Here is a 25,067-nt window from a genome sequence, read left to right on the forward strand (position 1 = left end):
CTCTCCAGGGGCCTTCCTGCTGTGGGATTTGTAATCCAACCCCAGTTGAAAACAGCAGAGAAATTCACCAGGTTTAAGGTTGATGGAAGATAAAGAAATAGGAGAAAGCGATACTATGTGCCTGTTCCAAACAACTATTTATTTCTATACTATACTGACATATATTCAAAACTGGAAAACCTCTTCACCTGAGCAGAATTCCTAAACCTTTTGCCTGTCGCTCAGCTTCTCATACAACCACTTTGTTCCTGCTCTTATGGGATTATCATAGGAAATCCCTGGGCCGCATCTGTGCTTTCCTGTTCTTTCTATGTCTAAGGGCACTGTTTTCTGTGTGCTGCAGCTGAGAGCAGTGACAGCCCCACCAGTTTTAGCACAGCTTGGTCTGGAGGGTGCAAGCAACTGACTTATCGCTGAGCAGAGCTCCATGAGAGACAACAACTTGGTGTCTCACTGATCTGCCTGGTGAACGGAGAAGAATTATTGTTTTATTATGTGTTTTTTGCTGTTGTTGCTTCTCCTTTTTCCTGTGTCTACTTGTGAGATAATTCTTAATTTATGAGGTCTACAAAACAGGAATCATCACTTTTTTGGTGTTTGGGAAATGTCTGCTGTGTAAAGAATGCTTTGGAAATCAGCGTTAAGTAATCAAGTGAGAAACTTCCCATAGAAATGGAACAAAGAAACCAAGTGTATAACTCCTGCGCTGCCCATGAGCCCATCTTGACTGGGAGTGACAATCATCGACTCCATGTTTGGAGCTGGTGTGTTTCTGGGTGGTTTTTCTCCAGCTCTTACTCAGGCGTGTGTAATCAGAGCAGAGTCTTTGAACTAGATGGTACTGCTTTGTACAGATTTCCATATAATGAAGCAGAATTAATTCAGTCTTTTTGAAATGTCATTTTTTAATTTGATTATGGTTGTATTTTCTAAAGTGGAGAGTGTTTAATCTCAGAAAAAATCACTTGAACCAGTGGTATCAACATGGCTGCGAGTTGAGATATTTAAGAATTCATGCATGCATTGACTTTAGCCTGAAAGTGTCTCAACTAATCCTCCATTATGATTATAATAAAATGTCTACATCTGCTTCACCCTTTCTCTATCAATTTTATATTTAAAACCTGATATAATTTGCTAGTGTAGTAGAGCTGAATCACAGTCTAGAATGGAATTTACGGTTTTCGCTAGAGTGAGTGAAATTTGATATAAGATTCTAAGAAAAGCTACTTATGGCCCAATTGCAGTATAATCACATCTCTTTAAATTCGTGTGAGAAAATGTTACAGTAATCTTGAATATAGTGATATAAAACTATTTCTTGGGATTCTAAGAATAAAATGCTGTCATTATGTTAAGAAATGCTCGAATTCAATGCTTAGACAGCTTATATGACATAAATATGGGGGTAGACATGATTAACACCTTGGCTGCATGAACTTAATATCTGAAAGAGGAAGGTGAAACAGAAATATATTTTGACAAAAAACAGTTTTGTGTTTGTGCATTTTCTCCCATCTCAAAGTACAAAAATATCCCCTACAGTGGTTAAAAACAAGCTGTTGGGTGCAAAGGGAGAGACTCAAATGATGTAGGGTTGTCTCACCCCTGCTGGGAGGACTCAAAGAACCCTTGATTCTGACCCTGGTGTATGGAACTGTAGTGGATTTTGGGCCCATGTGTGCTGGTGGGCTGCTGTTGCTGAGCAGGGCATGAGATAGACTGTAGGGGCAGTCTCAAAATCACCTCCACAGATTTGGTCCTGGCAAGCTGTTTTATCCTTGTGTACATGTTGACGCCATTTTGAGAGGCTGTTGATCTCCTTCTGTTTGGTAAATGTCATGGAGAATAGAGACATTTCCAGCCTCTCACAGGGCCATGGAAAGGGATCAATTGTGCTTTATCCTTCCAGTGGTTCTTTAAAGCAGCTATGGAAAAAATGTAATTCAACTGCTTTCTGTCCTCTGATGCTATCAGAAATCAGATCTTATGTATAATGTGAGCTGTTTAGATAATGTTTGTGACTCATAAAATACATATATTAAATAGATGCTATGAAACTGCTTATTTAATGAGGCCTTTTTCATGTAGAATCTAAATTGCTACAAAGCTGTTTAAAAAAAAAAAAAAAAAGAATAAGCAAGAGTGAAATCCCTCTGAGTAAGTTCTTTATGCAGTTTAGCAAAATATGCTTTCTGTGGCACTTACATCTAATCTGGTTTATTCCAGCAGCACCTCTGTGCCTCATAAGAGTGATCATGAACATCATTTCGTAATTTGTAACCAAAAGCAACTCTAGGTTAAAAGACAAAGAAAGAAAAAGTTCTTTAAATATTCAAATGATTTTTAACAAATGCTTAAAATTGTAGAGTCCTCTCCTTGGCTTTTTAACTAATTGTACTTATCTTCACATTTGATATCTCATATTTTTAACCTTCGGGGAGGAAGAGGGCATGGTGATAGAGACTGCACATCAGAATTCCTTGAAGTAACACCTATAAATCTTGTGGAGTTCTTTTCTTTTTTTTTTTTTTTTTTTCTGTGGGAAACTTGTGTATTGGTCTGAATTTAATAATTTTATTCACCTTCTGCGGAGGAAAAATAGTCTTAATATATATGTAGGTTGATGCCTAGAGTACATGCTTGATTCTCAGTTTTAGTACCTTTGAAGCCAAGGGAGTGGAATGGTAAACACATCCTTGTCTACAATTTGCTAACATGGTAAATTGGAACTCTTTGTACACATGGTAGCAAAGCATTTGGTAGGTTGGTCTTGGAGAGAAATTTCGTACTAATTTTAAAACACCTTATTCTTGTATGAATATTAGGACCAGTACTGCAGTTTAGACCACCTTTTAATATTTATACATTTAAATACAGAATAAGTAGTATTAGGAATCTGGCATACATGGAATTGCTTTGACTGTTGATCAGTAGAATAATAATACCGTGTATATTCATATAAAGTTACTTCTTGCATATAAAAACATTTATAGGCTGTATCTTTCTTAAGAGACCTGAAAATGTCTAGCATGAGACCATTAAATATTCCTTTCATTACTGTTCCTTAGATTGCTCAGTATCACACTTGGCAAAATATCATTCAGTTACTGCTTTTGGCCATGGAATTCACTGAAGGAGTTCATATTAAAGAGTTTAGCTGGAGTTGGAGAGATTAAGACAGTGCTTTTTATTGTTATTGTTTAAGTTTTTATTTGTTGGCTGAAAGCTTTTAAAGTAATTTCAAATATTTTCCTTCTAATTGCTTTCTGAAAACTTTTAAATCTGTGCTGTTTGCAAACAATGTGTCTGAGGGAGATTTGAGGATATATGAATAAAATATCAATGTCTGTTTTCTTTAGGATCTTACTCAAGTATTTTATTTGCTGAGATTCTTTTTTTTTTTGGCTATAAGCAATCAGTAAAAGCGTGTGTATACATACATATGTATATACAGACACACATCTATATGAAAATTAGTGTGGCAGATGTTTAACGCTCAGAAGTAGGAATCCGAATGGTTGCCTGAATTAAAGGCATTTAAGATTTTAAATATCAGAAGACTGTCAAATATATGATTGTACAATAATTAATGAACCACTAATTATTCCTATTAATTTGCCTAAAATGAACAAGTAGTTTGCTTAAAATTCAGCACTGGAAATGTGATTGCAAAACTGGATATTTAAATACACTTATTTTAATATTTAATGCTTGCTGGCCAGTTACTCAACAGCAATGTGTTTTTAAGCAAATAAATCTTCTGGAGCCACTGTAGGAACTCCTTTTGTTTTCAGTGGGGCCTGCATTTCCTCCTCATTACGGAACCTTGATCAAAGGTGAGGATCCTAATACAGTGCTGTAGAGAATCCCTAGAAGGATTTTCTAAATCCTGGAAGAAAATGATAAAAATAACCATGGTGCAGTAAGTTGTGGTGGGTGAAGCCAGTAAAATTAACACATCCCAAGCAGTTTTTTGCACACATACTAAGAGATTTCCTAGAAAATTACTAGTAGAACCAAGCAGAAAATGAATCTACTTCCAGAAGATATCTTCCCCTGAAAACATGCAGAATGTTGTAATCTGCCTCAGGAAGCTGATTTCTATTGTGCTATGCTATAACAGTGACTACCCATAAATTTGTTGTAGGAATTGGAATGGAAAGGCTCAAATATGAATCTTGCATATTAAGCAACATGCACAGCATGAAATTGATCAAAAATGGTAGCTTTTGATGACAAATGTGTTGTGTCTGTGCTTATATAAATACCCTACTCATACACAGATATAGTGGTTTGAACGTTAATGGAGGTGGATTCCAATATCTGCTTGATGACTTTTGGATAATAGCCATCCCAAACAGAGAGCCCTTTGGCTGCATCTGGGCAAACTGTCCATCTCTTCTGAACTCAGTGAATCAATGCCTAAACTCCAGAGGCTACTTGTTGTCAGTGGTAAACAATACTTTTTGCAATTGGCAAAGAATGGTGTTTCTACAAAGCTGTTAGAACCATGCCAGGGAAGCAGAAATACTTCTGAGGGTAGCTCTGTAGCGTCAAAATTGAGGGCATCATTTTGCATTCCTTTTGAGATAAAATTTGTCCTTTATCTATTTACAAGGTTTACATTTCAAGTTTTGAAGTCTGCTTTCATGAGTATAAATCCCTAACAAATGTAGTGATATTACATCTGTGAAACAGCTATTAAAATCTGCTTCCTAGTTTCTAGTAGCAAAAATAAAATAGATACTTGTATTTTATAAAATAATATGAATGCCACCTACTGCTTCTGAAGTATTGAAACTGTCAAGAAGTAGTTGCTGTTCCAGAGAAGAACACTCTGCTCCTGCTATGAACACATCTTACTTAAAAGTAAAGCCTCTGCAGAGATTAGCTGGATATCCATCTGGAATAGAAATGTAATTTTTACTTTCACTAAGAAAATAAATTGTGTTTCCTGATGGGAAGAAACAATATTTAATGTAATACATCTCATGATACACTGGTGTTTCTAGATACTAGTGAAATAATAATAACCCTCTCCCAAACATATTCCCACCCCATCTACTTCTGTTACCAGAGTAATTTTAGTGTATATTGTTTTGTTTGGAGTAATCAGGCTGAAGTAGCTTCAGTCCAGCTTCTCATCTTTTAATTACAGACAGTTTATTGTCTATGCTGTCCCACTTTCTGCATGGTTCCCCACCAGCCAGCTAGACTTAGCAATCTCCATTAATTTAATTTGGCATTTCATTCAATCAGACAGGCTGTGAACACAATTTTTTTTTTTTTTTTTAAATAACACAATGCTCATTCTTAATTGATGTCCTTATCAGGCATTGTATTTGCCAGAGCTGTAATTATTGGTTGGGCAGCAAAATCAAATCTGCCCAAATGCAGTGAAGATGTTCTCCAGTGAAATTATTAAGATACAGTACTTAGACCTGCAAAGTAATTTAGTTTTGGTCTGTAATTACATCTTTTGGGATCGTTATCTTTCTTTTTACTCATAAGGATAGTGCAACCTCAGAGGAATTATTTTGCCAGATATGAAGATAGAACTGAGATCTTTGCCATAATGTATGTTTGTGCAAGTGGATGTTATTCTATGTAAAGCATATGAGCATGTTCACACTATAGAAGAATGATTTTATTAATGTCCTTATTTAAAAAGAGACATGGTTTCTAATCTTGTTGCAGAACTACTGGAACTGTGATCAGCTGAGGATGCTGTTTTCCATAAGCAGTAAATTGACATTAGAAATGATAGAATTTGGTGGGTATGCAGTTATCTAAAACACGTACACTGGTAACGGTCTGACATAACTAACTCAGCTCTAGTTTGCAAGCAGGAGTTCAGCGTCAAGCCAGTCAGAGTTCTTGTCTGAAGATACTACTGCGTATCTGAGCTGAGAAACTTAAAATGTATGCTTTGATGAAAAATTAACCAATAATTGTGAAAGGACTCTTAGAGTCATGAGGAGGGAGAGGAGAATTCTGTAGTCATTTCCAATAAATCTTTTATTTATTCTCAGATTAATGATATGTAATCTTTGAGTACAGAATTGCAATCATTCTGTTTAAGCCAAATAGCTTATCAGTTTCTTGGTATGTTCTGAGAAGATGACAAAACGTTCTTCATTTTTTTCTATATATGTTTTGATTGATTTTTTCATTTGGAACATTTATTCACATTCCATGGTTTTATTCTCTGCTGGGAAAATAATCTATCCAATGCTTTCTTTTTTTTCTTGCATTGTTAAATTAACCAGCATTATAATTAAAGGAGTTATTTAAAAAACCTAATGTGGTTGCCTGATGAATCTCATTTTACTCTTTAGCATAAAATACCAGTTTTATAAAAATTCTTGTTTGTTCCATTGAAATGCTCAGAGAAAAATCTGGGTAGCTGTATGCCTAATTTTATGTTCCTTAAATACGTCTCCAATTACCCTTGTTTTGCCAGTGAATAGTGGATATGAGCTCTAATGCTTTTCAGATTAGAGTTGCATCACAATTAGGTTGATTTAAAGATAGAAATATACAGAGTTCTAATAAAATACTTCAATTAAAATCAGTAGCAAAGTTCCCATTCAATTTATAGGTTCAAAATTATATTGTGTCCAGAACAACTTCATAACTAATAACAATTAGTCTTTATACTTCTTCTGCATATTATGTTTTCATGACGTAAATGTTTATTCTGCTTATTTCTTGTTGTGGCTTTTGACTCATCAGAGTTGCAAAAGAACTCAAAGAGTGGTCCATATTTAATCTTTTGGGATTTTTCTGAAGTTTTTGTGGTTGTTTTTTGTTGTTGTGGTTTTAGGAATTCAGACTCCATGGCTATTTAGTGACTGATTATTGTCCCCAGCTGTCAAGATTTATTTAATGAAGCCAATCATACTGCACTTCTTTCTTGAGACATCAGTTCCTTGATTCATGTGAATTTGTTTGTTTTGGTGCTTTTAGAACCCAACAATTTTTAAGCTCTGGTAGCTACACAGGGTGGCTTGGAAACGCAAGCAGCATCATGTTTTGATTACAGGGGGCTAATCCTTTGATTCACAGTTACTGTAACGTCTGGCGTAGGTTTGGTCTTTGAAAATATGTAGTTTGCAGAAGTGGTGCAATGGTACAGTTTTTGAAGCCTAGGCAGGAGTTGATTTGGACTTTCCTAGGGCATGCATTGGGGAGAGATAGAGGGTATGAACTGTCTTGGCATCACACATACACACCCTTCCTATAAAAGAGCATTAAGCCTACACATTGGGCTTCGGGTTGAGTCGTCAGGGCTAAGAGAAGAGCATCAATGAACTGTTTTAGAAACAATTAGTTTTCTTGACATTCTTTCTGCAAGGTGTTAGTAAGCAAACACCCAGTCTCCCGACAGCATCCTTCTCTGCTTGTGGAGCTCAGCAGGGCCACTTCAAGGGCCCTTGTAGCAGAAGAGTAGAGAACTGAACTGTCATACTTTTCATGTAATAATTTGCATGAAGAATGAAAGCTGTGTTTCACAGCAAGTTCAGAAGAGGTTTTGTTTGTTTGCAGTCCGTTCTGTAAAATCAGCATATGTGTATGGATGGTTTCCATTGATTTGCTGTGGCAATAAGATATGACACTCGGGCTTAATGTTTCTTGAAACTTAAGATGGAGTTTGTTGAGTTCCTAGAATCAAAGGAAACAAGTAGTAGCCTGCTTTGCCTCTGCTTTGATTGACATTGCAGATGCTGCTTGAAAGGCCCAAACTATTTTTGTTAAAAAACAAACAAACAACAAAACAAAACAACAACAAACAAACAAAAAACACTGGTGTTAACAAAGGAAGCTGGAAAGTTCCCATTCTTTTGTAGTTACAGAACTGAGTGCTCTGAGATATTTAGGTGCTAAAAGTTTATGCAAAACCTTGCTCATAGCTATGGCTAACTCATTTGCAAAGCATCACAAAGCCAGCATGAAACAAAAAGATAGCTGAACTAAGTGCTGCATCTCAGTCTTGCTCTGACCCAGGGAAATACAGGAGGTGGAGGTGGGACACCACAGGGCTGTACCTGGGCAGACAAAATTGCCGGATCTGACCCTTTAATTTGAATGCCTGCTGTCAAGTGGAGGAATGCCCTGTCATGTTTATCAGGGGTCTGGGCAAGTGATCCTTCGGAAACTAAAGGAGAAAAGCATTGATTGCAACAAGAGTCATTTTACAGAAAACATCTTTCCCAAATTATTTTACTAAAATAGACAAGAACCCCTTGTTCTATTTAGAATGATTTATAACTGTTCCCCACTGATCACAAAGCGTTTCTAAATTAAAAGCCATTAATTATAGCCTTATATAGATACAAAGATATGCAAGAAGTGCTTTGTAATTCCAGCTCTGCACTTCAGGTGAGAGCTTTTTAAATTACTTGGACCATTGGAGCCACCTGCTTGACTAAACGCTGAGGGCCCTGTGTTTCAGTACTCATCTGTGCATTGCAGTGTTAACATTGTTACTGATTTTTCTCATTTCTCCAGGGCAAATACTAATTAATGGATACAATTCACAGCTGATTAGCTGTAGTTTCTTCAGTAATTACATTCGCAGACTAACTGTTCAGAAGAGGATTTCTAACCCAGTTCTTATTTCACTCTAAGCTTAATTTGTTTTTTGAATTGTTTAGGTCCTTAAGATAATAACCATTTTATTTTCTTTTGTTGTTATAGGTACCATTAGATAATAAGGAATGTTAATCTTAGAAATACTCACTGATAATTGCTGTGTGCCTTAAATGGATTTCTAATTCAGAGAGAAAAAAAAAGGTTTTCAGTGTTGTTTTATCCATATTAACAAAAGCTTAAATGTGTCAGGTTCTGACATCAGTGCCTGAGCCATATACCATAGAGTCCTAAATATTGTATCTTCATAAGAGCCACAGGGCCACGTAGCTGCAAATTCTAGCTCTGACTGTCCTCATTATATCATTTACTCCCTCAGTCTTAATAAAATGGAATAGTGTGCTTTTACTTTCTCCTATGCATTATTTTTATAAAACAAAAAGGAGAAATAATGCTTGGCATCCAAACCAGCAGTAGCTCTGATGTGAGGAATGCATGTTGATCAAAATAATGTAGAATTGTATTCTTCAAGGTAAAATTCAACTGCATTCTCACTTGAGGCTTTGGAGGCCCTAGGACTCTCTAAGCTCATGGAAATAGGATTGGGTTTGTTCCCATATATTTATCCAGTGTTGCAATTATATAAGTCTGTTTTACCTTCGCATTTAGGTACAGTTTGAAAAACTGATATTATTATTATTATTATTATTATTATCATTATTATTTTGCTGTGGAAACAACAGCTCTATTGGGACCATTTGAGGTATTTTTCATGTAAAACCTTCTTAGTTTGTCTCTACCTGATATGAAAAACACCTGTCTATCTTGTTGATCTTGGTATTGAGCTGCAGTCTCGGTGCCCTAAATCCATGCATGTATCTTTCTATGCCAAAGCAGTAACTTGAATTTTTTTAATTCCCTCCCGAATGACACCTGAGATTTAAAAGTGAATGATATTGTTTGAGTACCTGTGTAGCTGAGGAAAGCAGAGTTTAAATAGCTTTGAAGCAGCTTACATAATGTCTAAACGTCTCTGTTTCTTAACGTGATACAAGTTGAAATATTCAGCATTATAAGTACTATGAAGTAAGGAATATTTTATATCTCAATCTGTTTTGTTGACCAGAACTCAGTAGTTTCACAAGATGCATGGGGCTCCAGTTCTTTGTCTCCATCTTCCTTTTTCTGAGCACCTTTTTTCATCCTGTCCTTCTAGTTTCCTCATCTTCTTTGTGGTTTTTGATTATTTTTTTTATTTTTTTCATTTGACTTTTGGTTTTATCTTGTGAAATGAATTTTGGATTTTTCTGGGAAAGAAACGCTCTTGAAAGAGTCATTCTATGGTCCCCCTCTGCTCTTGGATGCTGCAGGAGCTGCAAGGAGTCAGAGTTGGAAGGATTTCCCCACTAAAAATTGCAGTAGTGAATTGAGTTGGAGCAAAGTTGTTTTCCTTTCAGGACAGGTTCTTCTGCTCTGGGAGCACTATGGGGCTTGTTGCTTGGAAGGAAAAGCAGTCTCTGCAGGTTTACAGCTACCCTCTGTCATGCACCTGTAGGGCTTGTGCTTGTGGCATTGGCTACAATGGATTGTTGTTGTTTGGTTTTGGTTGGGGAGAGATATGATTTTTGCTTTGTTTTGTTTTCTCTGGCAAGACAAAACAAAAGCCTGGTGGGAAAAGTCGCTTTGCAGAAGTCACAAACAGGAGCATAAGGAGGTGCTGTGTGTGGACCCAGGGTCAGCACAGCAGGGCTGGGCATCGTGGTGATGATGCTTTGCTTTTGCTGGGACCTCCTCTGCAATGTGCACTGTGTCCAAGACTAGAAACTTGAACATGTGGAAGCTTATGATTTAGTGTTTTACATGGCAGCTGTGTGGCATGCATGGTGTCTGTTCCTCAAAGCAAATACTCCAGACACCTGCCTGCCTTTTGGAAGTGCCTTTTATGAGAATAAGGCATGCTCAGTGCCAATTAGCCAAATGCTGATAGTCTCTTCCTTTCTGTGCTTAGTCTATAGAAGAAATAGTACTTAAGTTTAGCCACAAATGTTCGTACTTCAACATTGGGTTGAAATGGCTTGATGGCATCTGTTGAGTCTTTCCTGCTCACCCCCGTGGGAGCTGCACTGCATTAGTAAAGCACTCCTTGAGCACATCTTGGGGTCTCAGCACAATGCAGTCCCTCTGAGGGGTGAAGTCTTCTGGCCTTCAAGGTTCCCTGGGAGTGAGAGCTCAACTGGAGTGAGTGATGGACAAAGGGGGATTGTTTGGCTTTTTAGTTTTGTAGAAAGAATGAGATTTTAAAAGCAACATTGCAGATGCTCTTTCTTCCCCTTCTTACCTTCATCTCTTTTAATATAGCATCTACTTCTAGCTACAGCTGTCCTCCAGATCAGGGTCATCTGCAAAGTATAATTATGTACATCAGGAGAAGCGTAGCAGTTTTGGGTTGGATTGTTTTTTTTTCCATTTTATTTATTTATTTTTTTATTTTCCTGGGGAATCATCCATTAGTAATGAGCACTTGACTTCCAGGTCTGTGGGGTGGCCTTGATACACAGAAAGTTGAAGAAATGTGCTTGGAGATCTTCTGTACATTCGGCCTGGGGATGCAGAGACTGTAATAATCACAACACTGTTACGTGGAATCTGATTCTGACTTCAAAGGACATCTGCAAAATCACATCTTATCTGTTTGCCTTGTGTTTTTGTATTTTAACACTTCTTCCATGCTGGAAGATGAAAGTTTATGGTGGCATGCATTAAAATCCAAATATTTATTTTTCTTTCAGTTTGGAAACAATAACAACTACATGAACATGGCAGAGGCAAATAATGCATTTCTTGCTGCAAATGAGGTAGATGTTTCTCTTTTCTTTTATCTATGCTTATATTCTACTGTTTGCTTAGATAATTTAACAGACTGTGAATGGGTGAAGAGTGAAGGGCTGAATTTCTGTGTGTTTTATGGAGCACAAAATAAAGACTTTAATGAGAAAGAAAATAACCTGACAGCTCTTCATTACTAGTCAATTTAGCTGTCCATAAGGCTGTTACTTACATAGCATGTCAATAGAAACAAATCTGCTTTATGTACGAAAAAAATCATAAACAGAAGGAAACAAATAAACAAGCTTAGTAACAGGCAATCCTAGCTAATGTGCTAATTTCTGCTATGGATACAAATATTTTAATTTGGGTTCTTAATAGTCAGCTAAGTTAGAAGAGCAAACATAACTTTGTTCCTGAAGGCTGCATGCTGCACGAGGAAACAGGGCTGGGAACAAACCTGGGCTGAGCTGGGGGTCTGCCTGGGCTGGGAGCTGTGTGTGTTCAGTGGTTTTGGATGGGAGATGGGAGGAAGGCATGGCAGCTGTGGCCTGCGTGCATTTGTTATTACAGGAGGGTCCCTTCCAGCCAGCTCATAGTCTATCAACACCCTAATTTTGACCCCAGCTCCAGACAGAAACACTTTTGCTCGTCGCTAAAAATCAGCATCTCTTATTCCAAAGAGAGTGCAAGGATGAAAAGTGCAGGAGGCACTGCCTCGTAGTCCGTGTGACCATGTAAAGAACTCTGTGTTTATATAGCGTGTATCCCATAAATGATCTTCCAGACATAAGAAAAGGTTAAAACCTGGGCAGCACTGACTTCACCTGCTGTAAGTGGTAATTCAGTTGCAGGTATTCTCAGAATATTAAAAAAAGAAAAAAGAAAAAAGAAAAAAAAAAAAGTGATCTCGGAGAAAATAAATAGAAGAGTGTAACGCTAAATATGAAGGTTGGAATTAAGAGTCTTATTTTATGAATCACTTATACAATGGTCACCATCTCTTTTTACCCAGCAAGACTGCTTAGATAAGGGAATATTGTTTGGCACTAGCTCCAGTGTTATTTGTGATAATGAACACAAACCCCATCTGTAATGACAACATGATGTTTCTTTCTGTAGAATTTCTTTCCTACATTTGAATCAAACATTGATGAAAGCTCTGCTGCCAGCAGCTGTTCAGAGACAATTTAATTCCAGCTGTGATAATTCACCGTGTCAGACATTGGCTGTTATATGTTGATACAACAGTTCTCCAGATTTGCATTTTTATCAAAAGGAACAAATGTTTTGAACATTTCAGTACAGATGGCATTTAACCATGCACACAGTTTTTGTGTCTGTGTGTGTTTTTATAAAGTGTGTAAGATATAAATATTTGAAAAGTTAATAACTTAAAAAAAATAGTGATTGGTAAGATGAATCTCACAAACGGTAGACCGTCTTCTGGGCATAACAGCACTTTTCTGAAATCCTGGCTTGTGTGCTATGCAGAACCCTTCTGCGGTCTGAACGGCCCAGTGATTTGAATTTAAGACTTCTTCACTAAGGGGCACGCTTTCTTCTTAGATTACATCTATTTCATCTTCATTCTTAGGTCCTTGATATGTTTTTCAGAAGGATACACACACACCTGGAAAGGTTATACTGTGAGAATTAAATTTACATTTAGAAATTGTTATGGCATTCATCAATTCACTTTCCCATTTATAGTAAGCTGTGACTATTAAGATCAACATTGTTTCTCTATGTAAAATAGAGTATTATTGTCTGGCTGTGTTATATATTTACACAGATGTCCTAGATTTATTCTACTAGATGAGGAAAGAGGATCCAATTCTTTTAATTACTACTATCTCATAAATACGACAAGTAAAGGAAGGTTCAAATGCACTATAATACTGATTTCACTGAACCCTTTTGCTTGAACAAGGAATGAAAATATCATTAAGTGCTAGCACTTGCATTAAAGCATGAGACTGACTTTGCAATTACTGTATTACAATGGATTTAATTATAGTGTTTTTACATTAACGTGACTGTAGATTTCTCACTAGCATTTTGGGCATGAGCACTGCTAAGCTAGAAGCCCATTTTATTCCTGTAAATAATGCCTTAAGAGTGTAATCCTAGAGCACATTCAGGCTAAGAAGCTTCACATTTGCTTTATGTTTTCTGTCTCTATGTCATGATTGCCACGACCCATTTTAAAGCACCTTAAATATTTATTGAAATAATATTTCAAGTGTTAATTACAGTGGTAATGAAAACAGCCAAATGCCACATATCAAGAATGAGTGTTTATCCGTATTGTTAATGTGATATGTTAGATTTCATTAAGCAGTAATGGGGTAGCAAATGAGTCACAAATTACAGTTGCATCTGTTACTAGACCACATTAGTGCCAAAATAACTGCAAATGCAGCCATAGGGTTATGTTCATTAGCCAACCACTTCTCGTGGCCAATCCATCCTTTGTGTTTGTGGACTAAGGGATCTACAGGGAGAAAAATTCACACCTTTTGTGATACGGCGGAGTCAAACATCCAGGCCCAGCCTTCATGTCCAGAATTAAGTTGCAGCATTGCGCTCGCATCTCAGCAGGCTGACGGTACTGCAGACCGCAGCAGTCTGAGACCTCATCATTTCTGGTGCGAGACCAATAATGACAGCTGACAGGTTCTATATGCAAGCAAAGGTTTTTCTTGTGTTTCGGTTTCCATCTTCTCTCAAGCGGTTATTAATTTATATCATCATTAACAGTTTGAAGGATGACAATTTGCGGCAGTTAATGAGATCTTTCACTGAACATATCATTTTTAAATTATCTGGCATTAAGTCACTCTTTCAAACAATGTAAATAATACATAAAACAATTTCCCCCCTCTCATCTAGAATCCTGAACTAATACAAACAAACAAATCCCAGAGCAGCGTTGCATGTCCAGAACAAGACAGAGTGCCTATTTTAGGATTGCCAACTGCCCAGTTTGATCAAGACAGTCCTGATTTGGGTCCATTTAAAATGGCCTAATTTCAAGCACTGGATTTCTATTATTGAGTAGCAGTGGACCTGAAATAATATATGAAAGTTCATTTAACTCACAAGAAATTTGAATAAGCATAGCTCATTTGTTTCCCAAATAAAAGTCAGCAATGTTGAAGCCAGATACAGGCTCTGCTTGAATAAAGATCGTCTACGACATACACATGCACGTGTACAAACACGCACAGACACTGAAGATAACTGGCAGTAAATGTTTTGCTAAAGGCATCTTAACAGGTGTTTGGTTTGCAACAAACCTACTGTTTAAACAAAGCTGGCTGGCTTTACAAAGCTGCGGTAATCACCCGCGCTGTTTTGTACATTGCTCTCTTCCAAATTGCAAAACTCGTGTGTAGACGGATGCATTGCACTTATGGGATGAAGAAGAAATAAGGACCAGAATTATTGTATTTCATATTTATGAAGAAGGTAAAAAGGAGACAAAAGATGTGGCATGGTCGGTTCTGAATTAATGTTGTGTGTGTGCTACAAAATTGTCGGTATTTTATGAAGCATGAGAACAATATAAGCTGTTTGTGCTATTTCACTAACATATCAATAAAGTGGCAATTTGTTATACAGCCAAATCCAGTGTAGCTGATACTCAGACTAACAACAAAGACAGATGTTGCTAATTAAGCACGCATTAAAAAACTGTTAATACTGATACTCTATTAAAGCCATATGATAATTAGACCTAAATCCTTAATCAGAATGATCCACAAACCCCTTTAGTATATGAAACTTTTTTTTTCTTTTTTTTTTTTTTTTAAATTATGAATAGAGTTTGCATTTGAGTGCAAAACAAGACTTGAATGACTGGTCAAATGTGGCTGCAAAGAACAGCGTGCTCTAATGTGTTTGCCTTGTCCTGTCCTTTTCTAGCAGACATTCCACACGCCGAGCCTGGGGGATGAGGAGTTTGAAATCCCACCTATCACACCCCCGCCCGAGTCAGACCCTGCACTGGGGATGGCAGACATCCTGCTGCCCTTTCAGGGCCTTGGCGACCAGCTGCCAGCGCAAGGAAATGAATTTACACCCCAGTTTCCCCCTCAGAGCTTGGATCTCCCCTCCATTACTATATCCAGAAATCTCATGGAGCAAGATGGTGTCATCCACAGCAATGGATTGCACATGGTAGGTTCACTTCTGCATTTCAGTTGCAAAATCTTGTCTGTCAAAGCATGATAATGTAGCTTTGCATCATGTATTAGTTTTAATTGACCTCTCCGAAGATATGTGTGATTTCTTGGTATTGTGGTCCAACCAAGCGTTTGCCGATGTTCTGCATTCTGTGCAGGCGTATTCTGTATGAATGATGACACATGTTGTCAGTGTTGCACAGCGAACAATGATATGCTATTATTCAGTTCCCTAAGGCAGTTGGCAAATGTTTAAAGGTTTACTATTGGTGGATTCAGGAAGATAAACATGGTTGTTAATGTACAGCACAATGCTATACTGTGTGTAAACAGATCTCTTGTAAAAAAGCACTCAGGCTTTATAAACATAGAATTTTAATTTTGAGAAGCCCATATCTATTGGCATCGTGTACCTCTCTGCTGCTACTTTTCAAGAATTTGTTATACAGTTGATAATTGGCATAATGTGTTGAAAGACCATTGTGTTGGCCAGAACGTACTACAGCACGAGAAGGAATTGCTTCTCTACATTTCAGGTGTAGGACTCGCACTTCACAGCCTTCAGGATATTCTGAAAGCACACTGTTGAGAGTAGCTGAGAAAGCTAGGCACAGTATGCCACCAGTAATATCTATGTATATTTCCCTATTTTCTCTATACTCCATGGGCTAAATAGTTATAAATGGAAATTTATTTTTTTACAATTCCTGTAGGGATGCATTACTTGAATCACACTCAGAAATACAGAGCCATGAAAAGACTTTCTTCTACCCAGTGCTCTTGTTGATCAGAGACTGTGGGCAGGCTGAGCTGATTTCTATGTTCCTGGACTGTTCTGGAGCCCTCCAGAAAGGGGCAGAATGGTCTTGCCAAGGATAGAGCTGCGAGATGGGTCTGCTTGGCTAATTCCAGTGATCAGTCCTGGTCATTAGAAGAATAAAAAGTGAAGATGTATGAAGACTTCTCCAGAATCTACCCATACTCTATGGCTGTGATCATGGAGGGAGGTTCCATTGGTACATTCCCCTTTTGGCTTTCGAGGGTCTCCCTGCCCGGGTTTCTTAAGCTTTGAGCAGTAACACTCTTACTCCCTGGGATGAGACATAGCTGTGAGTCAGCTTATCATATTTAGCATTTTAAACTCAGTGGTTACTGTTAGAATGAGTTTCTGTGTTGGATATTAAAGCCAGGGTGAATGATTTGCTTGAATGGATATTTTACATCAACAGTAGTTATTCTGATTAGCTGTTTCATAGACCTTTTTCTAAACCTGATGAAGTGAAAATACAGATTTGCTGCTGGACTTTAATAAGGGTCATTGTGTTGTCATGTTATAATTTCATGTAAATCTTTTTTTCTTTGTATTATTCTGGTGAGTGACAATTAATTAAAGAATTACAAATTATCACACAGAAAATTTATCTGGAATTCTTCAGGCTTCTTGTTTCATTGCTAATTTTAATGTTTCTTTGAGGTAATGAAGAATAGCTACCACTAATAGAGAAAGAAGCTCAAGCTGCTCAGTGTTTAGGAAATACAGAGTTGAGTCCAGTAAGTCTGCAGACACAAAGCAGGGCCTGCCTGAAACAGGTCACGAAGGATATGATACTTTTCAGATCTCTTTGTGCATGGGCTTTTGTATGCCCTGGACCTGCTGGGTTATTTGTTGAGTGCCAAAGACAGAAAAAAATAATAAAAGCTTAGAGTCAAGCATGTTACACCTGGAAACTGAAGCAATGGAGTGTGTGTAGACTGGATCAAAAAAAAATTTGCTCAGGAATATGTAATAAATGCCATAAGCTAGATCAGTCTCGTGTTACATGCACAAGTCCCTTCAGTGTTATCAAGTGGTTTGCAACCTGACACAGAGTGTTCTTTTTGTTTGCATGCTTCCATTGAACGCCATTCTTCCATGAGTAAAGGTTTACATTGCCTCCAATGGTAAGGATTTGTTCCCACACTGATTGGAGAGAAGACCTAGAGGAGCTCCTGCTTTCATGTACCATAATCTGGTGGTATTTTCTAGGGTGACTGCCATTTCAAAGCTGTGTTCTGGGACTTGTGTGTAGTTTTGTCACAGAGGGCTGATGAAGAATTGTGGGATTTGATACAGAGGAGCAATGTGGAGAGGGTCGTGTGTCAGGCATTTCCCGACAACTGCTTGATTTGTGTGATACTGTGAGATGGAATGACCCCCACCACCACATTGTAGTCAGTAATCTTTTTTCTCCTCTGCTCGTAAATGCTGGGTAACATCAGGAAATATAAAAATACTGACAGAGTCCTTGTGTAGTTTTCCTCTGAACTCACATAATGCTTCTCAGTACTCAGATTTTCCAGCCATTGATCTATATTTCAAAAATAGAAAATGAAAACTGTGTATCATGTTTAATGTGAAAAATGTGCACTTTATTAAACTGGTAAATATTTATTAATAATATTAGAATTCATCTTTAAATTAGACATTTCATGAATTACCTTGCCTTGGAGCTATAAAAACTTTATTACAGCAATAAAAAAAAAAATGTAAAGGAGGCATTCTGACTATGAAATTTCATTTCATGGTCAATTGAATTTACTATATCTGAAAGAACTAAGGATGGGGCTGTAAAATAATTATGATGTTCGTATACACTTGCAGAACAATGTTCTTATCCAGCGATACTCGGATAGTCTTATTTAAAGGCTGTATTAATAATGTATTGCTAATCACTAAAGCTTCTTTAGCTGAATACAAACTTGAATTATTTTAATGCAACTGCACCGAGTTTATTGGTTATCTTGTGAAGCATTAGAGAGCTTTACTGTAAGCAATATTTAATTTAGATAAATGTAGTCCTACACTGTTGAGAAGTCCGGTAGAAGAATTTCACCTTCAAGAAATGTCATGAGATTTTAAATCACAAATGTTGAAAAAATAAAATGGGCTCGGACAGAATTATGATTAATACTGTGTGTCTTTGGCTTTTTGCTATGTACTACCTGACATGTTCACCTATAAACTTGAATGCAGAATCACCAGAGGCATGGTTAAAAATAGGTTATGTCAAGGTTTTCCTATGTCTCCCTTAGGGTATGGAGTTGGCTAGCTACTTCATAATACTTCTGCAAGTATCTCACATATTTCCCACAGGAAAGCAGACTAAAGGAGAAAAAAAAAAAAACAAAAGGAAATAATTCTCTTTATCATATTCTTTGTTCAGTATTATATTGAAAAATTCATTCACAGTTCAAGACAGATATTTGTTCACAGAAAAAAATGTGGCTTAGCAATTATTAAAAGCTTGTATTGATGAATTAGCAATTGCCCATACTATTAAGAGCAGGGAAGTTCTGATACACGGGAGCTGATTTATAGTAAGGAGTGACATTTTGTCATAATGCTGATTAACTTCATTATTATTGGCAGCAAACACAAAACATTTATCTTACTTAGTGGCATTTTCCTACATTTAAAAACAGAAAAAAAGCAACAAAAAAGGGAGGTAAAATGAAGGCAGTGGGCATTAAGTTTTGTATTTTAAAAGTATACAAATAAAATCCCTATACTCCAAAATGAATTACTGAAAAACAAAGCGCTGAAGTACATCTGACTCCAAAGAACACATGGATTTATGTGATGCAAATATTATCCCTATAAATACTTGAATAGAAAGTAGAAATCAAAAGCAATAGCCTCATCAAAAATCAACCCCTGGTATTTTATATTAATGCTCTGTTTTCTCTTGAGCTGACCATGGAAAAAAAAATACTTTAATCTGCAAACTGTGGCAATTCTATAAAACTACAACTTGTGCTCCTGAGGGTTCCTTTTTTTAACACCTCTCTATAATCTGCCCAGCCTGCTGAGTAGCATTGACATCAGTAGTACATCAATTTCAGAAAGTGGATTATTTTTACTAGACAGCTATTGTGACATATTGGGTCAGTCATAAATGAAAGATATTCATGCAAGCATGCAATACTTGTAATGAAGTCTCACTCTGACCTTCTGTATGATTGATTCTGTAATTTAGTTTTCTCAGGCAGTGCCTGAAATGAAATGAAATCATGTTGAACAAGTTTTGAATACCCACAGTGCACCAGGAGAAGAAAAATCTGCAGCCCCAGAGGCTTGAGAGAGAGCAGCTGAACGATTTATCTCCATGCTATTATAGCCTTTGCCAGCATTCAACATTTCTTTTTTTTTTCCTTTTTTTTTTTTTTTTTTTTCTTATTTGGCTTAAGTACTTAATTCTGCAGGTAGCTGTAAATGGGAAAATAAAATGCTGTTCAGATTTAAAATGACAGGACAGGAGTATGTGCAGGGGACTGATAAAATATCTTGAATAGAACTGACCTTTCATGTAGCTGAAAGTTACTGGGGGATTCATCCTCATAATTACCATATAGATTATTTTTATTTCTTTCCTGCAATGAAACATTTCAGAGAGCAGTAGTGCTGATTGAATGAAAATTGAACTTGTTAACATTCTTTTCAGCTTAGCCTGTTGTACATAACAGAAGGTTAGCTTTGATGAATTTCAAAATTCTCTTTCTGATATCTAAGAAACAGACAGTAAAATAATTGTCTCTTTTCAGTCTGATTTTTTTCTTTTATTCATAAAAGTACAGATGTTACAAAAACAGACTGATAACTTTACGTATTTTACTCCCTCCATTACTTACGCTGCTAGATAAAATGCTCCTATTTGATGAAGATTTGAGCCTGTTTATATTTTATAATTGTTGCAATGCTTTAAGAGCATTCAGGATTCTGCACAGATAAAAGTAATTCATGGTGGAATAAGCTCATCATTAATTACATGACAACTCAGGAGTGGCACTGTGCTAAGCTGAGGACGTGATGGTGCCTATTGTTTTTATTTTAAGTAGTCTTTTTAAATAAACAGCTCAATGATGTGGCTATAAAGATCAGAGTTGCAAATGTTAGCTTATTGAGGGCTACATACAGCAGAAATACTATCCGTGTTTCAAAATAGTGGTGCCTACTATGTCAAGGTCCAAATCTGAATTTATTCCCTAATTACTAATTTAACTTTTCAATGAACAGTTTAACAGAATATGGTAAGAATAAAAGCTTAAAGGAGATACTTTAGAATTGGCACAAGACAGCTATTTCTCTACTCACCTGCATGCCTCTAATTTATGTTTAATTTCCCTTTACAGAGAAACTACTTTGTAAATCTCTCTTTTGATATTCCATCTGTAATCTTATATTTAGAGAGTATGGAGTAGGTTTTCAATTAATACAGTGTTATAACAACATTGTTTAATGTGTTGCTGATGAAGCAGTTGTTTCATGGGTCATTAGTGTGTTTAACGCCTGGAACAGTCTATTAAAACAAGCCCTTGTTATTGTTATGAACATGTTTATTGTCATCTTTAATACAAAACATACAACTAATTTTGAAAGGTTAAAATTATTCATTTATAGGAATAGCAGCTATTCTTACTAGAAAGAGGGATTATCTTCACAGTATTCTTATCTGTATTTTTCTTTGAAAAAGGGTGGACTACTAAACTCAAATTTCGTATCAACAATGTTAATCTGGTTTGCACTGGACATTCCCATTGTAAATGGCAGCTGTTACCATCACTGTTGTTAATAATTTGTGGTAACAGGAAAAAAATAATCTCAAAACTAAGTAAACACAAATGAAGTAATGTTCTTATGGTTCTAATCAGTGACATTTGGTCAAATATAGAACCTTTCAAGTGGTGGCTGATGCTTTGTGAAATTGGACCTTTAGGATTCATTTAGGATTTTGCAGCTTGGTGCCTGTTGTCAGGCGGGCACTGGGACAGGCTTGTTTCTGCTGCAGATCTGAGCTGTGGGCATTGCTGATGGGCTTTCAAGTCCTTATTCATTTATTTACTTATTTATTTATTTTATGCATGGTTAAATGTTTTATATCTAATAGTGTAGTTGTACATTTTTAGTTTCAGAGAGTGTGTATGTGTCCACTTCATATGGCCCCAGGGGGGAATGGGCAGTGGGCTGGCGGCCCTACAGGCCAGAGGCAGCAGTGGCTTCTGTACAGAAACTACTACTTCAATGTGATATGAAAGCAGTGTAGCCTGATGGTATACTGAATAATAGAGTTTTTAATAGTGTGTTAGATTCTTATGTCCTCAATGACATTGTAATGCTCAGAGTGGATAATATAGTCACTGCTCTGTGAGACGTGCTCTTCTTGCTCTTCTCTCCTTTCTCATTGATGGGGAGACAATAGGCCATCTGTTAATGAGCTGTTATGGTTGGAGAAGGAAACGTATTCTTGCACTCTATTCTTGCAGTTGGTAATTCAGAGCAGAACAGAATCTTTAACTGAATCTTTATTCATAGTCTATTGGTCAGCATGAACTATTTCCATGTCCTGGTAACCACAACAGTGGACCTGGCCGTAGGAAACAATGGCAGCTGTTGATGAAGACACCTATCTGAATAGCATGTATTGTTGGTGCTAGGAGAAAACAATAATCTTGCAAATAGGTTATTACCTACACAGATATGTGAAGGACTTCCACACGGAGAAAGAAAAAATACATGAATACAGGGACAGAAAGACTGTGACTGTTATATATTAATAATGCCTACATCAAGATCTATCAACTGCAGAAGATATTGGGAGGTACCATATGAGTACATGGAAGATGCTATGCTCGCCAGGGTGCTGTCAGGAACTGGAGCAGAAGCTGAGCCTGTGATAACTCTAAGAAGTGGACTCAGAAGGTCTGTGGACACAAATGATTGTGGACATCATCTGAACATTAAGCCTAGGCCATGGCTTTGATCTATTCTGCCTCCAGCATTTAAAATTCCTGTGTGTGCAAACAGTTATATCTGCTTTGTCATGTCAGCCGGATGAGGCAGACACTGAAGCTGGTATGTGTGTGTTTTACGTAGACAGAAGCTTTGTTGGGTCCACCCACCCTCACAGTTGGGTCAGCTGAAAACTCCCTTTGAAATTCCTCCTGTTCTCGGCTCTTACCACCATGTTTTCTCTTGGGCAGCTGACCCAATGCTCAGCTTCCACCTTGAATTCTCAAGCTATAGAGAAATACAAAGTATCTGTAGAGTTTTAAATTATTCTGTGTTGCCAGGTAGCTGAAAAAAAGAGTTTGATTCTGGTAAGATGAAAGATAATGAAACCTACTTTTATGATTTGCTTTAAGAGGAAAAAAAAAACCTGAACAGAAGTCAACAAATTCGCAAAGACAAAAGCAAAACACCCCAGTACATAGCTACCACTGCTTACAGCAATTGTTCGACAAACAAATGCCATGTTACACCCAACTCTGTTCCCCCCCTGCGAAGTTCCCCACACAATTTGTGTTACCTCTGGTAATGTCTGTTGGTTGTCATGCTTTCTTGCAGTCTCTCTCCATGTTGCATGCTGCATAATAAGGACCTTTGAAGTCTGCCTTTGATTTGGAAGCTGAAGCACCTGGAGTTGCAGAGGTTGTAACAAAACTGCTAACAGCACTTATTTGACACTGTGCAGCTTCATTTGAACTACCTGGTGTTTGTTTGCAATGTGCCTTCTCTGTTTGCAAACAGAGCAGATCTAAGCTTGTACTGCTAATTTGGATAGAAGCTTCTCGTGCCAACATACTGATCAGATCAGAGCTCAGATCTGTGATCTGAGTTACACATATTGAGAGCATGCTGTTGGATCCCTTGTCCAAAAGAAGTGTGTTTCAGTACTGTTTAAAGCATGGTAGGTTTTAGGAGGAAAATGAGTGGCGTAGCTGTTTTTAAAAGTGTCTGCAAGATAGTTTAAAACTTAAATGGTAAACAAGTTGTGAATTAGAAGATGCTAAATCATCAGTAGTGGACATTGTGGATGGTTCTGGGCTACAGAAAGCCCATGATGGTGTCCATCTGCATGAGCAGAGGCAGTTACAGAGCAGAAGACTTAGTGTGCAGCTGAGGCCAACAAGAGGCCTGGCACCTTCATACACCTTGGGGATGGCAAGAGGAATGTGCTGGGCCTTTCAGACAGGTGCAGTTTGACAGGAAAGTAAATAGTTAAGAACAAGGTTCCTATACCATAAAGGCTCCACGCTAGGCTGGTTGGATGACCTACTGGAGCACTTCAGAGAAAAATCTTCTATCTCTTGGTCTGGTTGTTGGTGCCTGCAGAGGCCCAGAGGCAGCGTTAGCATGGTGGATCCCTGGGCATCCACCACATCTCTGTGGTGCTGACCAAAGTGTGCTCCTACTGCTGCTCCCCAGGTGTTGTCCGTGGAAGAAATGACTTGAACTTGTGACTCATTTCTCTCACAGCTGGAACAAATTGTGGCCCTGAGATGGGTCTCTGCAAACCTGGCCACAGGTCAGACCTGAAAGAGAAGCTTGGAGGGGTGCAAAATTAGGGGATGATAGATCAGAAAACACATGATAAATTAATTTGGAGGTGGTATCCGATTCTGTCCTATAGTAAGAGATGGATTTCTAGAAAGATGAATTTCTACAGACATCTGAGACTGTCAAAAGAAAAGGAGATAGTTGCTCAGTTTTGAGGAATAAATCAGCGGACCTTTGTGTTGTTCCTTTTTCTTTCTTCATATCCCTTCTCTTGGCTTTGTGCTTTTTCTGTGTGAATGGAAAACAAAAATTTCTGATGTATTGGGACTAGGGAAGCACGCAATGCTGGGAGATTGCTTACTCTTCATGTCTTTCAGGCAGCAGAATGTGCATAAGCCTTCTGTCACCGACCAATCTTTTAGATCCATCTGCAGACATTTTTTTTTCTGAACTGACATGTACTGATTGTTGTTGTAGCCTTTATATGGGAATTAAATTAGGTAAGGTTTACTTTACTACAGAGGCATGGGAGAAAACATGGGAGTTTTCTCAATGCTAGAGAAAAGAAGCTGCTGCTTGTAGAGAATCTCCTGATAACTCTGGTTTGACAGATCATTACTGATTGCAGCAGCTGAAAAGAGGAGAGGTAGGATGTTTCTTCAGCGGTGGCAGTACCAAGTGCAACTATTTTATATTCTATTAAGTAAGGATTTAATCTCTGACAGAGAAAAGCATCCTGTTAGTTTGATTTGTTTTGATTGGCAGTGAATTCCAATCTTCTAAAAATTTAGATTAATGGATTCTTTTATCTCTATTTTACTTGCTTGCGGTGGAAAAGAGTATTGAGGATTTCTTCTGGAGATATGCTGACTTGCCCATAAGTAACAGGAGTAATTTACAGACAGGGACAACTGAGGATTCCACTCTTCATATTGCAGTGCATTTGCTTCAACTTGAATTTATCCTTTAAAATATTACATCAGCTTATGTTACACTGACAGTGACAAATTCCTGAGGCAAAAGAATACATAATGTTTTAAGTCAACTTCCAAAACCAGGGCACAGTGAGCATAAACATAAATGTTAGCTTTTGCATAGTTCTTTTTCTTGGCAGATTTACCACAGTCTTAACCATGTCCGTT

General features: G+C 37.4%; 1 protein-coding gene across 5 annotated transcripts in view; it reads left to right on the plus strand.

Moving 5' to 3' along the window:
- Nucleotides 1–25,067, plus strand: part of TOX3 (TOX high mobility group box family member 3) — a 245,318-nt gene that overhangs the window by 206,936 nt on the left and 13,315 nt on the right. For 3 of the 5 annotated variants that reach the window (XM_046899430.1, NM_001277138.2, XM_046899431.1), the window contains 2 exons: nt 11,385–11,450; nt 15,355–15,606. In XM_046899430.1, coding sequence (XP_046755386.1) covers nt 11,385–11,450; nt 15,355–15,606 — 318 coding nt within the window. Of the gene's footprint in view, nt 1–11,384; nt 11,451–15,351; nt 15,607–25,067 lie in introns of all 5 variants that reach the window. The other 2 variants (XM_046899432.1, NM_001277137.2) reach the window with 1 other exon arrangement.

Source organism: Gallus gallus, chromosome 11, assembly GCF_016699485.2.
Source record: "Gallus gallus isolate bGalGal1 chromosome 11, bGalGal1.mat.broiler.GRCg7b, whole genome shotgun sequence".
Lineage (NCBI taxonomy): Eukaryota > Metazoa > Chordata > Aves > Galliformes > Phasianidae > Gallus > Gallus gallus.